The sequence below is a fragment of the Sander vitreus genome, chromosome 11 (genome assembly GCF_031162955.1).
Source record: "Sander vitreus isolate 19-12246 chromosome 11, sanVit1, whole genome shotgun sequence".
In the NCBI taxonomy this organism is placed as follows: Eukaryota; Metazoa; Chordata; class Actinopteri; order Perciformes; family Percidae; genus Sander; species Sander vitreus.
Window position 1 is genome coordinate 14563875 of NC_135865.1, and position 16012 is coordinate 14579886.

Here is a 16012-nt window from a genome sequence, read left to right on the forward strand (position 1 = left end):
CCAGATTTTTTGCCATTTGTGTGAAAGCTTTTAATTCTAGACATACTCTTTTACATTATTCTACTAGTAGCCCTTGTGAAAGTTCACATCTGCACATCATGAATAAGTACATCAAGGTAAGCAGATCATGATTACTACCTGCCACTAAATGTGCCTTGTACATATCAGCGCGTTGGGTAGTGATCAGGCTTGCAATCACTAAATCTTTTTCTGAAGCAGCAAAGTATTAGCAGTTGTAGTAGTAATAGAACCGTAATAGGAGCAACATAATACACAAGTAAAGTAATAGTACAAGAAAATAAAGCCAATAAACTGGAAAAGGGAGAAGGAAACAAAGTAGCAGCTCTCCCCTCTGGAGTTCCTTAGCAAAGAGTTAAAGTAGGAGTTAAAGGAGAATTCCAGCCAATTTTTACGTTAATCTTGATTGCTATAGCAACGCGAGTACTTTCAATAAAAAAAACCCCGACCCGAATCAGTGCAGGTAACACAGAGAAGCTGCAGCTACGTACTACAAGCGTCAGCTGAGCTAAAATGGCAGTGGTCGGGGCAAGTTTTAGAGTGCCTTTGTGCCTCTTAACAGACACAAAATGCAATTAATATGTCTGTGCCACATGAACAGGGCCCTTACGTGTCAACAAGATGCGTTTTCAACTCAGACATTGTTTAAATTCACCTACCCTGGTCCCTGTCTCGATCCTGCCGGTAGCTAGCTTGCCCTGCAACATTTATTGCTAAGGTTGTTGATGTACATTACTGCACTTTGCACAAGCACATACTGTACGGCCTCAGACATGTGCAACTAAGACACTAACTACGAATAATATCCATGATGATCAATGATGCGGCAGAGAATCAGCTATAGCTGTGCTTGTTTAGACAGGGCAATGACTCTGAACTTAGCATAGCTGAGGGCCAAGCTTCTGAAAAGCACTGATTTAAATGAACCTGCTTAAATCTGCAGTGAAGCAACAGGTCATAACTTGGAAACACAAATTATTTGTGTTATTTGTATTTGTAGAAGCAGATTGCAAGTCAAATGTGATTCTTTGGATTTATACACATAGTTTAAATCTGTTTGATTGATATCCTATTGTTAGGGCATCATTACGTTGAGTGACACGTAGTATGAGGAGGTCCTTATTTTTAAGAAGATAAAATGTATAAGCCAGCCTCACTATACTGATATCAATGTTCATTTCCAGTAGGAGGAAATTAATATATATTTTAAGATATCGTTGTGCAACTTGCAGCATCACAATGACAGGGCATATGCATTTTACACAAAAGCAAGGCTTTCAGACGCAGAAAGATTGAGCAATTATTGTTTTCAAATGTGAATTGATTATTTTCAAATGTGAATTGATTATTCAAGGTCCACTGTCTTTAGAGCAGGTGTGGGTTGGGCTACTTCATTTGAAATACGGCTTTGCCAAGATTTTCAAAATAAGACAGTCCTTCAAAAAATAAACAAATAAATGAATAAATAAGAGAAATAAATAGATGCACACAAATACAGGCGTATTCCTAATACATTAATTGAAAGTTAATGATCAATATGAGGTCACTGTGTAGCCGTTTCAGTTTTGCTTTAATTAGTCAAAGCTCAACATCAGTGAAAATTCAAATAGGCGTGTCTTGGGCTGCGGGCTTCCTGTCGCCACACAGGACGTCATCTCCGTTTGAGCATAAAAACAAGTGCGCACTGAAAACAGTTTCGTACTTTCTTTGCAGTTTCTCTGGACAGTTACGAAAATGGTGCAGCAACTCTCCAAATCTGGAGCGAAGGAGACTCCTCTGCTGAAAGCTGGTCACCCTCCGGCAGGTAAGTGTTTACGCTGACTTCGAGTTGCACTGTTGAATTTTCTAACTACATTAAAGCCAAAGCTTTGTTGTTTCTCCACTGCTCGCACAGATAGAGAGCCGTGCAGACCGAGTCGTTGAATCAAGTAACGTTATTTTATCAGATTGTTTTTCATCATGTTATGATACGCCGGTTAACACATTGTAATCGTATCGTAGGAAACTAATTGAATCGCTGATTTCTGTGATAATGCTGGTTGCGTCCCTCGGCCTACGCTTGTGCAACCGTGATTCACGCACTTTCTCTTCAAGCAGGCCGCTGGAGAAAGTAACTGTTCTCACCTGCCGAACCCTCATAGGCACGATTAATGCATGCAAAATCCTGTCGAGCAAACCGAATTCTATTGGAAACGATATGCCGTTTTCACAGCAGCCATTTTAACATGTCATAGCAGGGCAAACGCAGGTGTGTAATTAAAAAAACATTAATTACACCCTCTCCCCCCCGAGGGGCTCCGTTCCATTTAGGTGCGCTCACGCCATTGCTCTGGTAAAGTTATGAGCTGAAATTGCCGTGACCCATTAAATGGAACGGGGCCATAATTAATTTGATCAACTTCAACAGTTTGCCCTGCTTACTTGTCAAAAATGCTGTAATAATAATGCTGCTGTAAAAATGCCTTATTTGACTTTTTTTTTTTTGTAGTCTGCCTCCTTATTGCATGTGTAACCTACTTATAACGCCAATTTTTCTTAACATTTTTGAGTACACCGTTGCTTGCTTGTAAAGTCTCATTCACGTTTAATGTCAAAGATTTTGCATCAGCGGCTTTGCAACCTTTTCTGTCTTGTAAAGTATACTTAATAGTTAAACCAAAGGTTATTTACCACTGTTTTAAAACGTAGGCCATTCGCTCAACTTGGATTCCAGTTACTGCCAAGCAGTGACCTGCTTACCATATGTTTGACCATCTGTATAGTGTTTTTTTTTGTTTTGTTTAGCAATATTCACTGCAAAAGCAATATTTCTAGGCTGAAGATTGTTTAGAGTTTTCCATAGTTGCAGAAAGGAGTCAGGGTCCCCAGCATACTGTAATCTTTCAAATCTGCTAAACACGGGTGCAACAGAGCTGTGTTTTTCTTCCCCAGGTAACAACTTTAATTTAAACCTGTTTTCTTCTCTGGGTCAATAGTGATGGCAGGAGGTAAACGGGTAGCCAAGAAAAGCTTGGAAGACAGTTCCAGCCATGGAATTCCAGAGAAGGAGACCAAGAGGTCTGATAAACTGAGGTAGGCCTATGATCTGTAATATAAAATGCATGAATTTGAATTGTAAACTAAACCAAGGTACATAGAAATGCATTACTTCACACCATAAGATGTTTAAAATTATTTTGATCATGTTACTAACATTTGTTTGTTCTGTTGAAACAATTTGTGTGATCTTGCAGCAGGTCCCTCACTACCTCTAACAGGATGCAACAAGTTAATATTCTTCTGGCAGGAACTCTTGACAAAGTAAACAAAACATTAATTTATTTAAAAAAGCCAGTTCTTATGTTGCATTTCAAGTTAATTCATACTAAACAACTGTAACTGGCTGGATTAGTCCCAGTGCCTCTCAGAGCCTTGTGTGTAATAAACTCCTGCCTGATGTATTTGCAGCTGAGCCATGACTTCACAGAGATGCCAGTGAGCGTGAGGCACAGCAAGTTGCGCCCTGCAGTGGAGAAGACCCACTGCCCGCGGGTCTTTTTCATCCAGCAGCCGAGGAAGTTTTAAACAGTTCAAGAATGCCCCAGAGGGAACCATGTCGGGTCAACTGTGAAAGACAGACGTGAGGCATTAGACATGAGGGCACTGACAGGTTGTGTATAAAGTGTCAGTGTTTATGGAGAGACTTACTTTGTAGGCTGTGCTTGTTTGAGAGAATACTATCAACCAGCATTTAATGTGCCTTTCCTTGTTCTAAAAAGAGAAATGCTGTACTTGTATTTCCCAGCTGATGAAAACCAGATTGTTTTGGGTATGTTTAATGTGAGGGTTGGCGGGGGTTAAGTGAGGTTTTTGAGATGTGTGGTCTTTTTCTTCAGTGAAATCTTCACATGTATTGCTTGGCACTTACTAGATTTAATAAAAAAAACAAATTGCATGGCTAGATATCACAAGATTGCAGATCTCCTTATTCCTCAAGCTTTATTTTGCAGTAAGCTAGGTGGCAGCAAATGGCTGTTTATTACACTCAATTATTGTACTTAACATCAACTGTAAGTTGCATGCACCGAAACACTTACAACCTTCATTGCTTTTTCAAGCATTTATTCACTTTTATACAAACAACTGGTGTTACATGAGGCGCCAATGATGAAATCCTGACTATCGTGATTTTAAAAAAAAAAGTCAAAATGTCAAAAGAACTTGTAGTAGTGCTGTTAAATTTTCTGAAAGTAGGAACTTTTGGGAAGTTCCATAAAGGCCTACAGAACCCACTCAGCTTTGCTTAAGGGTGTGTACAGTAAAGGGCAACAAAATATTTAAAGTCATTACCAACGTTAAGTTTACAAGAGGTCTTGCGGAGAAATGCCAAATGTGCTTGCAGTGACATTCCCTCCAGGGCAGATCAGATTTAACAATTTTCAGTACTATATTAAACCTCCCAATTTTATTTAAACTGTTTTAACAAATATTCATTTCTTCCTAAATATGCTCTCTCACACCTTTTGAGAATAAGTGTGCATATACTTAATACTTTACTATTTTGGACTTTTAAATTTGCAGGCAGTATAAGCTACCTGACTGTGGGGCATGAACGCTGTCTTTAGGTAATGTTAAACTTGTGCACACCTAGACACTACATAATGTGTCTTAAGTTATCAGTTTCAATAAAAATACCTGCAGGTGTAAATACTACAGCCACTCCACCAAGCCCTTGAACAGGTTGAGTGTGTAACACCCAATCTTGTGTGATCATACATGGGCCTTTGTAACAAAAAGCCCACAAATGATATCTGCTCATCTCTTTGCAAACGGTGCATGTCACTGCCAGTGTCTGCCCATACCCCCCGCCATCTAAAGAGCCTCGCTGACCCAGTGACGCCCACCACACTGCTGAGAAAACATTGCACACCGACTGTATAACCGCCTCACACACGGGAGTGGGAAAAGATGTGTGCAGTCTCAAAATGTACTATCACCAGAGTACACTTTAAACCTTGTGTTGACTTCGGGTCACATTGACCCGTTTTACATTTTTGTTTTATATCAGAAAATATGGGACGTAGAAATAAGCGCTGAAAATGTGTAGAAGAAAAATGAAAAAATTTAAAACGTTGGAAAAAGCAAAAACAAACGGTAAAAAAAAGGAAGATAACACAAGGGTTAAGTATGCAGGTTTACTCATTATATTGCAGTTTACACAAAAATGCAAACTGACACTAGGAAAACAATGATTTTATGACATTACACTTCTGTTAAACACATCTGGTGAGACAAATTTTGCACATAAAACAAGCTGCATAAAATATTATCACCTCATGAGGTCACCATAGACTAAGGTGTTCTGTGAGCTTCACTCAACACTGGGTGAGTCCAATAGTCTAGAAATCCTTTCCAGTAAGCATTAATTTGCACTTTTGCATGATTATAAGTAGGGATAGACCGATTATTGGCCCTGGCCGATAAAGTTTATGAATTAAAAAGTGCGTTGCAGCTCTGTGTCTGTCCCTCTGCTTCGGTTTCACTCACCACTGAGTCTGACTTAATGTCCCGCCCACAACACTATCTGATCTATTATGTTAAAAGTTTCTCATTTATTAAATAATTGCTTAAAGCATTTAAACAAAGTTTTGTGTTGAAATTTGTAACATTCCAAAATCTTAATTTTGACTTAAAGATTTTCCATTTTCACTGTAAATGCATATCGGTTCCAAATATCGGTTATCGGTTTCATTAACTACTAACAATCGGCATCTGCCTTCAAAAACCAGTATCGGTTGATCCCTAATTATACGTTCATTAGATACTGTTGTATATCCCTGCATGGTGAAAACATTTTAGCCTCTCGATAGAAGTAACATTTAAATTAAGTTATATGCTGATATGTATTATGACACCTACAGTAGACTCAGAAAGTAGACTCAGCAGTACACACAAAGCTACTAAATGACATCCTGCTTTTAATAGCCACTAATACAAACCTAAATCAATTAGGCTAAATTTACATAAAAGCTTTGACTCATGTTTCAACCCATTCTTTTGTATTGTGCGTTAACAAGGAGGAAGTCACAGAGTATACTTGATAAGATTGCTAGTAGAGGGACAACTGGTCAGTTTAGATGTTGGTATCAATAGGCTATTTCAAGTGAACCTAATTTTAATCTGTTACAGCTCTAACATTCTTTACTGAAGAACACCATGTAATAAAAATACTCCATTACAAGTGTCACATTCGAAATTGTATTGGGGATATTGTTATGACCCTATAAACCAGAGAGTAACCATTGGTGTTAAAATAACTGAAGGAAGGATGGGAGGCGCTTGCTACAAAATTATCAGTACAATTTATTAATATTACAAACAGAAAATGTGCAGCAATGCTCCACGTAAATGACAAAGCAAAGACTAAATTACAAACAAAATCCAAGAACAAGATAAACATTTCAAACACATGCTCTGGTAAGCACAACCTGCTTCCAGCCAGTATAACAACAGTATGGGAGAATAGAGAGGGAAGTGGTGGGGTCTCCTCGCTCCTTTATCCAGGGAGCTGAGTGAACACAGGTGTACTCACTCAGCAATCACCAGCAATCAACCTGGAGAAGAGAGGGGAGGCACACAACACACACAATAGACAAAATACAAATCCCTACGTAACACAATGCAGTAACACAAGTATTAGCAGCTACATGTATTATAGTAGAAGTGCTTGTTATAAAGACTGGCCCCGTTTTTTTAATATGCAGACATACAGAACAGAGAAACACAAACTGAACAAGAACAAGAACCCTATCCCCCCCCCCCCCCCCCCACCCACTGCGGTCTCGAGGAAAACAAAACAAACAGAGTGATACATCATTTTCATGTTGTAGCCAGTTCAGGTGGTACCACGTTACATTATATGCCCTTGGATAGTTTAATGTAGCAATGCACCGTGTTTTATGAGCTTCTTTATATCTCGTGTTTAAAATCCTAATCTGCAGAGTAGCAAATAATGACAGGCATGAGATTAATATATGGAGTAAAAAAGTTCTATGGTTAATGAACTAATCGTTTCACCTCTACTCTGACATGAAGCCTACTGGTGCATTATAAAGTTGCACAAAATAAAGACAGGCTTAAAGTAGCCTACCAAAACTGTGAGTTTGGTAGTTTCCAACTTCAATGTTAACTAGCCAATCAAAAGTGAGGCCTTGACCTGTTTAATAATAATATGATAAACAGAAGACTTATGCTTAAATGTGGCCTGTAAAGCTGTGATACATCAGTGCTATTCAGTATGTCTAGGCTCAGCATATTTAATTTGACTACCAAAATAAATAAATGAATACAAAATTCAGTCATTGTCTACCAGAAATGTATTCTTTTGTCACCGCTTTGTCTATTAAAATTGAGACAAAGCGGTGTGTTGTGCTCAGTTTATTAGCAGGAAAGGCCCTGAAAGAACTGATCCATTTAAACAAAACTACAGAATTCATAATGAGCAGATAAATAAAATATGGAAAATCCAAGATTAAACTATTTCAGAGACTTTCTTTGGGGGGATTGGGAGGATTTTAAGGACTTCAGTATTTCTGGATATGTCTCTGAACCAAACCCGTGATTATCCCCCTTAAATTGCAAGCCTGCAGCTTAGCCTGCAGCTTAGTTGTCCTAATACATGTATCTTGCATTTCTGTCGTGTCCATGAGGCATTCATGAGGAGGAAGAGGAAAAGTGGAGGAGGAAGGAGGGGAGTAGTTTGTCTTGATTCCCTGCCCTCTGTGGATGTGCCTCCCTAGATTATCTCATGCGGGGAGGAGGAGGAGCCCAGCGTCCCGTAGCCTACCTTGGTGGATCAAGTGGGGATTGAGTTCGTTTGGAGATACGCTGGAAGACTGGGAAAACTTTTTTGGTACTTTAATGTCCATGACATTTATCAGGTAAGACTTTAAAAAATATTCACACGTTGGCTGTGTCGATGGAATTAACCTGGAGGTGTCGGTTAACCGGGTCACAAAAGTAGAGATACATTGTTCCTGTCAGGAGTTTTAGTGGCAGTTTGTTGGGAGGAATGTCGGGACATGCCCATTGAGCTTCCGTCAAAACCAACAGGAATGACAGCAGTGTGTTTTATTTATTCAGGGTATATTTAGCCTCTTTGGTCGTTTTTTATGTGTCGGTTACGTTACTTACGTTAAATATTACCGTTAGCTAATTGAACATCAAGCTCAATTGCTATGTTAGCTTGAATCAAGCATTTCCTACAGGTAGCTAACGTTTCCGTTTGGTTTGGTGTGTTAACTGGAGCTAACGGGACACACGCCATAGTGAAACTGATTAGTTAATCCAGCAAGTTGACCGTTGGAATTTTGTCTTTTATTACGTAGCTACATTTATTTATTACATACGTGCATGTTGTCCTGGCATTAAAAACCTCAAATTTATCCGAATCAGAATCTGCTTAAATGGCCAAGTAGAACACACAAGAAATTTGACTCTTTTGACGGTTTTTTGTTGCTCTCAAAGTACATACACAGGATTAGACATAAACTAAAAACAAGGACCACAAAGCTGAACAAGGTAAACATAAACATTTGACTAGCTAGTTTGTACAGATATACGTTTGTGTATAAAACGTGTTTATATACACATACATACGTACAATAACTTAAATACACTTAACTTAAAAACAATCTACATATCAATTGATCATGATGATTATAATCATTAGAACTTCAGAACAGTGACAACATGTCACTTCAGAACAGCCCAAATTGCTTGTTACTGTATGTGTTAACCTTTCTAAAGCTGAACAGACATCCAAGAACTTTTGATTTTAGGTAGCCTAATACTTATTGTGGAGTAACATCCTGCTCAGTAGGATGCAGATGTTTTACAACAAGGTTCATTACTTTTCTTATAACTGTGTGGTCTTGTTTGATGCTAATGTTAGTCTGCATTTTGTGATTGGACGCAGTGGTTTTCAAACCAGAACCCAACCCAGATATAGTAGTAGGTTTAAGTCTACAGGACTGTAATCTTGTTCGCCCACATAGATTGAGTCATTGAAGTTTGACCACTGGCTGTAAACGACTATTGCTGTTTTCAGCATATTTTATAATGAAGGAATCCCCTTGTAACTCAGCCAGGTGCTTTGAAAATCAAAACTCTGTTTTCCCCTTCAGATACATTGCTTGTAAATGTCAAGATGCAGCTTTGATCTTTGAGAATGCATGAAGTCATTGATTCAGTGTTCTTTCAAAAAAAGTGTTATAAAGTCTTCATAACCTCTTGGCGTTCTATCTGCCATAACATTAGCTATTACCTGTGTCAAGTTACAATCTAGCTTCAAGGGCAATTCCACTATATATTGATTTTCCAATTTAAACTCAACAGGTGGAAAAGGCTTTGCTGCTGACAATCATGCTGACTGCCAGTTAACCTGAAGATAGTCAGTATTAACGTTCCAACATAATTTCAGGCAATTTTACGCTGATTATGGAACCAATACAGTGGATTTGCATGCCTCTATGCTAGGGCTAGAGCTACCCCAACTGTCTACCAACTGCAGGGTTATGAGATGTTTGCACTACAGAGCACTCATCTTATTGGAAGGGCCACAAGAGTCTGCCTCCCAGTCTCTACAGAGCCTGGTTCCCATGGTCCCCAGCCAGTTGGCCAGTAACAGATGCTGGCATCAGAGTTGCATTGTTATGGCTGAGGAGGGAAAGTTATTGGAGCCAGTGACCCGACCGACAGACAGCCCATACTGAGTTGATGATGATGATTTTGTACTTTCGAAAGGGGCTACATTGCAGAAGCACATAGGAAAACCAGATTTTTATCAATTAGTTGGGTTCATGCAATGCATATTGAGTTGCTTTTGTGTTTCAGTGATGGGGTTGGCAAGTGTCCGAGTATGACGCATCTGCTGAATTACATACCAATAATTCATTCCTCATACCAAAACCTCTATATATTCTGTAGTATGAGTTGAAAGTCCAGGTGAGCAAGTGTGTGTATGCAGTTTTAGGTTTGTGCACGTGCATAAGTGCGCTCATGCTTGCATGTGTGTATCTAAAGCACGTGTGTGTTTGGAAGTGCTTCTTAGTAACAGCTGTTACTGATTTACATTTTTGTCAAGCTTTTTTGAAAGCCCCAGAGACAGAGAGAGAGAGGTGTAGTGATGCAGAGCGCCTCAGACATACCAAAGTGTAAAATTCTGTATAAGTTACAAGTTACTTACAAGTATTAATTTTGTTACTAAGTATTCATTTTGTTAGTAAGTATTCATTTTGTGATCAATTTAGTTGACATTGGCAAACTGATAAAGCAGAATTAGTGTTCTTTCCAATGTGTCATGATTATTTTAGCTTTGGCAGCTAGTGCAGCTCTATCTACAGAAATTGACCACCTAGACCCGCACAGACTTTAATTAACATGATTTCTATGATCAGCAAAGATCCAGGAGACTGCAGGAGAGTGTATGGTCTCCAATAGCTGTATGAATGGGACAGCACTTTGTGAAATCACAAACCTGGATAAAGGCATCTCTATGGCAACTAGACTGTGAGGCTCGTATTTAGTATTGAGTTTTAAGTTTAGTAGTTGTACAGTAGTAGTAGTGGTGGTGGTGGTGGTGGTGGTGGTAGTAGAAGTTGTCATCGTAAGACAAACTAGTAGTTCTGGTTACTGAGATGTTCATACTCCCAGGAACATGTCTAATGATATCATAAGTAGTTCACTCACTATAGATGAAGTGAGACAGGCTAAGAATAAACCTGCACTCCAAAATTGACAAGTGGGTGTGGCATCTTATCTACAAAGTGCTTCTTGGTCTGTAGCCCTGTTGAATTCAGATTCAGAATACTTTGTTGATCCCCAAGGCGTAATTCATGTTTATAGTCTATCCCATCCACGTAAATATGCACTGACTAAAATTCTGGCTTACTAGGCATAGTGTTTCATTTAAAGTCAGTACATTATATGTGACCCTCTGACCGATAAATCTTAGCAAGAGGAGAATCTCTCAGTGTTTGCGTGGACTTCCTGTAGACTTTAAACACTACTGTTAATGTTTTACCCTTAATCAAACACCAGGCTTCCTGGGAGGCAAATGTCAAATTAAATGTAAGAAATAATGGTACAGCTTTATTTATTTTTTACTCCAGATGTTCATTAACACTTGATTGCTATGGTAAATCAGTAATAGAATGCTACTGTAATCAACAGTGATAGCAGGAGTTAATGGCTTTAACTCTGATTAGATGATTGTTGTTACGCAGCATGCAGTTAAATATCTGGTGCTGGCTGATGATTTCAGAGGAGTGGTGGTTGTTGGTGTTATGTAAGGAGTGTGTAATTGTTGTAGAAAGAATTCTAAGAAAAGGAAAGGCTCAGAGTGGAGACACTGGTATGTGACTGCTTAGGAGGAGACCCACTGCACTGTTAACTCATTCATAAATCCATGTCAAACTCCGATCTGTCAACGCTAAATCAATGTAGGTTATGTAAAGCTGTGGCTGGCTTAGTTTTGATTTTAATCGGGTGAGGATGTGCAATGTCTTGTCTTTTTCCAACATGTTAGATTCAGCTTTAGTTTCCATGGCCTGGGGTGAAACTGTGAATTCAGAGCAAGGGTTGCCCTCTAAAACATTCCTTGACACTTCTAGAGCAACACCATCCATCCATCCATCTTCATCCGCTTATCCGGGGTCGGGTCGCGGGGGTAGCAGCTCCAGCAGGGGACCCCAAACTTCCCTTTCCCAGGCCACATTAACCAGCTCCGACTGGGGGATCCCGAGGCGTTCCCAGGCCAGGTTAGAGATATAATCCCTCCACCTAGTCCTGGGTCTCCCCCGAGGCCTCTTCCCAGCTGGACGTGCCTGGAACACCTCCCTAGGGAGGCGCCCATGGGGCATCCTTACCAGATGCCCGAACCACCTCAACTGGCTCCTTTCGACGCAAAGGAGCAGCGGCTCTACTCCGAGCTCCTCACGGATAACTGAGCTTCTCACCCTATCTCTAAGGGAGACGCCAGCTACCCTCCTGAGGAAACCCATTTCGGCCGCTTGTACCCTGGATCTTGTTCTTTCGGTCATGACCCAGCCTTCATGACCATAGGTGAGGGTAGGAACAAAAACTGACCGGTAGATTGAGAGCTTTGCCTTCTGGCTCAGCTCTCTTTTCGTCTAGCGGTGCGATAAATTGAATGTAATACCGCACCTGCTGTGCCGATTCTCCGACCAATCTCCCGCTCCATTGTCCCCTCACTCGCGAACAAGACCCCAAGGTACTTGAACTCCTTCACTTGGGGTAAGGACTCATTCCCTACCTGGAGAAGGCACTCCATCGGTTTCCTGCTGAGAACCATGGCCTCCGATTTAGAGGTGCTGATCCTCATCCCAGCCGCTTCACACTCGACGCGAACCCGATCCAGTGAGTGCTGAAGGTCACAGGCCGATGATGCCATCAGGACCACATCATCTGCAAAAAGCAGCGATGAGATCCCCAGCCCACCGAACTGCAACCCCTCTCCACCCCGACTACGCCTCGATATCCTGTCCATAAATACTACAAACAGGATTGGTGACAAAGCGCAGCCCTGGCGGAGGCCAACTCTCACCTGAAACGAGTCCGACTTACTGCTGAGAACCCGGACAAAGCTCTCGCTTTGGTCGTACAGAGATTGGATGGCCCTGAGAAGGTACTCCCGCAGCACCTCCCACAGTATCTCCCGGGGCACCCGGTCATACGCCTTCTCCAGATCCACAAAACACATGTAGACTGGTTGGGCATACTCCCAGGCTCCCTCCAGGATCCTTGCGAGAGTAAAGATCTGGTCCGTTGTTCCACGACCAGGACGGAATCCGCATTGTTCCTCTAGACTTTACCGAGCAACACTGCTGGGATAAAAAAGACACAGTCACTCCTGCACCAGCATGTAGGCCTGTGTCTGGATTTATTCAGCAGTCATATTAGAAAAGATAAAGGACAAGTGGCCCCAGAGGGCGAATAAGTCCTTTCAAAATTTCCCATGGCAGTCTAATGAGCAGATCAGACTTGTTATCCTTTTTAATTTCACGCTGAGCCATGTGGCTAGTCCTCCTCAATAAGAAACTAGCTGGCTTTGCCCCAAGCTAGAACTTTGAATCAGCCCATGTCTGTGACTGGACTAGTGATGTCACGATACCAGAAATATAGTAGTCGATACCAATACCATCGAAATTCCATAATTCTCAATACCCAATTCGATACAACTGTAAAAAAACAAAACACTAAAATTGTGGTGTTCATTTTTGAAGATTATCTTGCGGAACAGAACGTGCAAGTATCATTAGCTTTTGTTTGCCACAGAGCTTATTTTGGATTATTGCAAAAATAAGCTCTGTCGCCTAAATATGTCATTCCTGCAGCACATTCCTTGCCTCCTTGGAGCTCTGTTATCTCATACTTTGAAAACGTAAGCATCAAGGTGCTGTTTGTCAGACGTCTTTTCATTTCTTTTAATTCTTTAAAGCCAATTGCTGCCAAGTGGCTTTAAAGAATTAAACGATGATGCTGCACACTCTACTTCCTTTCACTTTTAAAATTGCAGTTTTAAATGCATAGTCTTGTGCAATTTTGGCTGCCAACATACACAATATGCTGATTTGGTGATTGATTTTTGCAAGTTGATAACACACTACCCACATCATACTCAGAGGTTCTGGATAGATCCCTAATTACCCTAGATATGCTACACCTTTTCTAGTAGTGTGTTTGTAATTTACAAGTATGTACTGTTGTACTAGGTACACCATATTGTCTACCTCATGTTTAAGTTGAAAGTATCTTAAAGCTTTTTGGGTAAAGTCAAAACTAACAGAGTAAAATGTAATTGAAATGTTTAGCAAGTAGACATGCCTGTATGATCTGTTGCTGGGTTTTAACTGTTGGCCTGTTAAACTATACAAGCTGGGGGTGTAGTATTAACAACTTTAAAAATTGCCTTTACTCTTTAATGTCAGCTGTTGACATTCCAAGACATTTTCCTTTTCTGCTCATAAGATGAATATCTGCTTCTCATAAGGTGGGGGGGCTGTGCTGAAAGCAATTCAAACTGGTAGACTAGTTACATAAAAATGTCTGTTCTTTTGTTATTTCCCTTCCACTCATGTGAGTGTGAATAACAACCTTTGCTTACAATGGCTGGCACTGAGACTGTGCTGTCCTCCATACCTACTCCCCACACTTCCTCCTTCAAGGGTTTGTTAGTTAACTTCCCATTGTTTATGGACCACTTGAACTCACCATCCAGGCCGGGCCTGTTTCCTGCACTCAGTGAATGGACAACAAAAGAATAGATAATTATGGAGTTCACAGGAGCGTTTAAAAAAAATCAGAATGTCAGCCGATGGTGAAAATGTCCATGTTGCTATGACAACTGTGTGGAAATCTGTGAGTGATCATTCATGTAGAATTTGTTGATGAAGAGAGTTTGCAGGGTGTTTCAACAGGCTAGAGATGAACGCACAGGGTGGGAAATAGCTGTTTGCTGCAATGCTGGAAGAGTGGTGAAGTTGATCTGAGCTTAAGGGTGCTCTCTCTATTATGTGCCAAAACACAATAGACAAAGCAGGTTCTAACTCACCAACTGCCAATGTATGTGAAATGCTTCCCTGCCAGAGGCGATGGGGTCAAACAATCCTATTTCCGTTCTATATATAGCTGTCTTCTCAGATGACTGTGGTAAAGCTAGATGGCTCTATTAACCACATGTCACATCATCATTGTGCAGGTGAGGATCTTTTCTTCCTTATAACATATATGGAATTGAACTCTATCAAGTCAAGAATGACCTGGAAAACATACATGTTGATAACCGAAGGCCCCCCTTCACCATCCTGGTTTCCAATTTCTCTTCTGTGAAAGGAAACCTCTTCATTGTACAATAGACCAGAGTCCTTTTTATTGTTGCCTTGAGCTGTTCCAGGTAACACACCATCCATATGTGAAGGTCGTAGAGCTGACATATGCTTGGTTGAAAATGCCAGCTGTGGGGAAGCATCCTTAATCGTACATGTTATTGCCCAAATAAGGTCTACGCTGTGTGTTTCTTCAGTTGCTTAGGGCATTTTGAAACCTGTTGAGGACATTTTGATTGACTAGGTTATTGGTTTCTTGACATAAACAGAGAGGCAGTACCCTAAGCACAATACTGTGCTGTTTCTCAGCCGCTTCTGTTTGATCTTGGGGTGTCTTGCACAGAACAAATGTGAATATTGAGAGTCTATTTTGACCATTCAGCCTGTGTGTGTCCACAAAGACCTGTGAGCCGTACTGTGGGACTTTCACTGCTCTGATTTAATATTGAGAGGCCCCTTCTGAGGGGGCATGCTTTGAGGCTGATATCCAAACACAGTGTAAAAGCACAGGGATAGACCTTACTTTGGGGGCTTGAGGAATCTTGATGCCAGTCTTGCTGCATACCATGCAGTCCATGACTTCTCTCTGAGGAGACTTTTTTTCAAAGGTCACAAAGTACCACAGCTTCAGCCTAGCTGCATCTGTTGTTGGTTGTGGTGTCTTTGCTATTGTAGGATCCATCAAATTTCATTACATCTACCTCCAGCCTAAGGCTTAGGCAATTTCAACACATTGTCCTCACACCTGTTTCAAAAAAATTTATTCATGAATACAAAATACTTGATGAAGATACTCAGACTAAAATAGTTTGTCTCTGTAGGGCAAGAATGCATCATGTTAGTGTTGTGTTGAGAATTTCTTTAGTATATAAGTAGATGTAACTGAGACCCACGGTCATGTAAGTTGTCAGTTCATGGTATAGCTATAATTAATGTTTGTAAAATGTCAGCACTGTGCACTCGTATCAAAAACACCAGATTTCTAGCTTATGTGACAAGTGTTAGCTGTAACAGAGGATCTTTAACTGTAAGACAATTAGATCTTATATATGGTTTGAATGCTGCCCCAATTTTCACAATGGTTTTGGAGAGCTAAAACTGCATAGCAC

The 16012-nt window shown here is 40.5% G+C and overlaps 2 protein-coding genes across 11 annotated transcripts in view; both read left to right on the forward strand.

The window, feature by feature from the left end:
• The first annotated feature begins 1658 nt into the window (after nt 1-1658).
• dap1b (death associated protein 1b) lies at nt 1659-3962 on the forward strand. Its single transcript, XM_078261780.1, has 4 exons — nt 1659-1822; nt 2994-3090; nt 3252-3318; nt 3466-3962. Exons 1-4 carry the CDS (start codon nt 1753-1755, stop codon nt 3580-3582), a joined length of 351 nt encoding a protein of 116 aa, XP_078117906.1. The 5' UTR covers nt 1659-1752; the 3' UTR covers nt 3583-3962.
• A 3847-nt stretch (nt 3963-7809) lies between these two features.
• tanc1b (tetratricopeptide repeat, ankyrin repeat and coiled-coil containing 1b) overlaps nt 7810-16012 on the forward strand; it is a 103515-nt gene continuing 95312 nt past the window's right edge. For 6 of the 10 annotated variants that reach the window (XM_078261781.1, XM_078261783.1, XM_078261782.1 and 3 more), the window contains exon 1: nt 7813-7937. The gene's annotated coding sequence lies outside the window, so the exon portion shown is untranslated. Of the gene's footprint in view, nt 7938-16012 lie in introns of all 10 variants that reach the window. The other 4 variants (XR_013502665.1, XM_078261787.1, XM_078261786.1 and 1 more) reach the window with 2 other exon arrangements.

Excerpts from the sequence above, each read along its gene's own strand:
- dap1b (XM_078261780.1), top strand. The coding sequence starts at position 1,753 with ATGGTGCAGCAACTCTCCAAATCTGGAGCGAAGGAGACTCCTCTGCTG. Across the intron at positions 3,091-3,251 it reads AAGAGGTCTGATAAACTGAG|CAGGTCCCTCACTACCTCTA; the intron begins GTAGGCCTATGA and ends GTGATCTTGCAG. Across the intron at positions 3,319-3,465 it reads TGGCAGGAACTCTTGACAAA|CTGAGCCATGACTTCACAGA; the intron begins GTAAACAAAACA and ends ATGTATTTGCAG.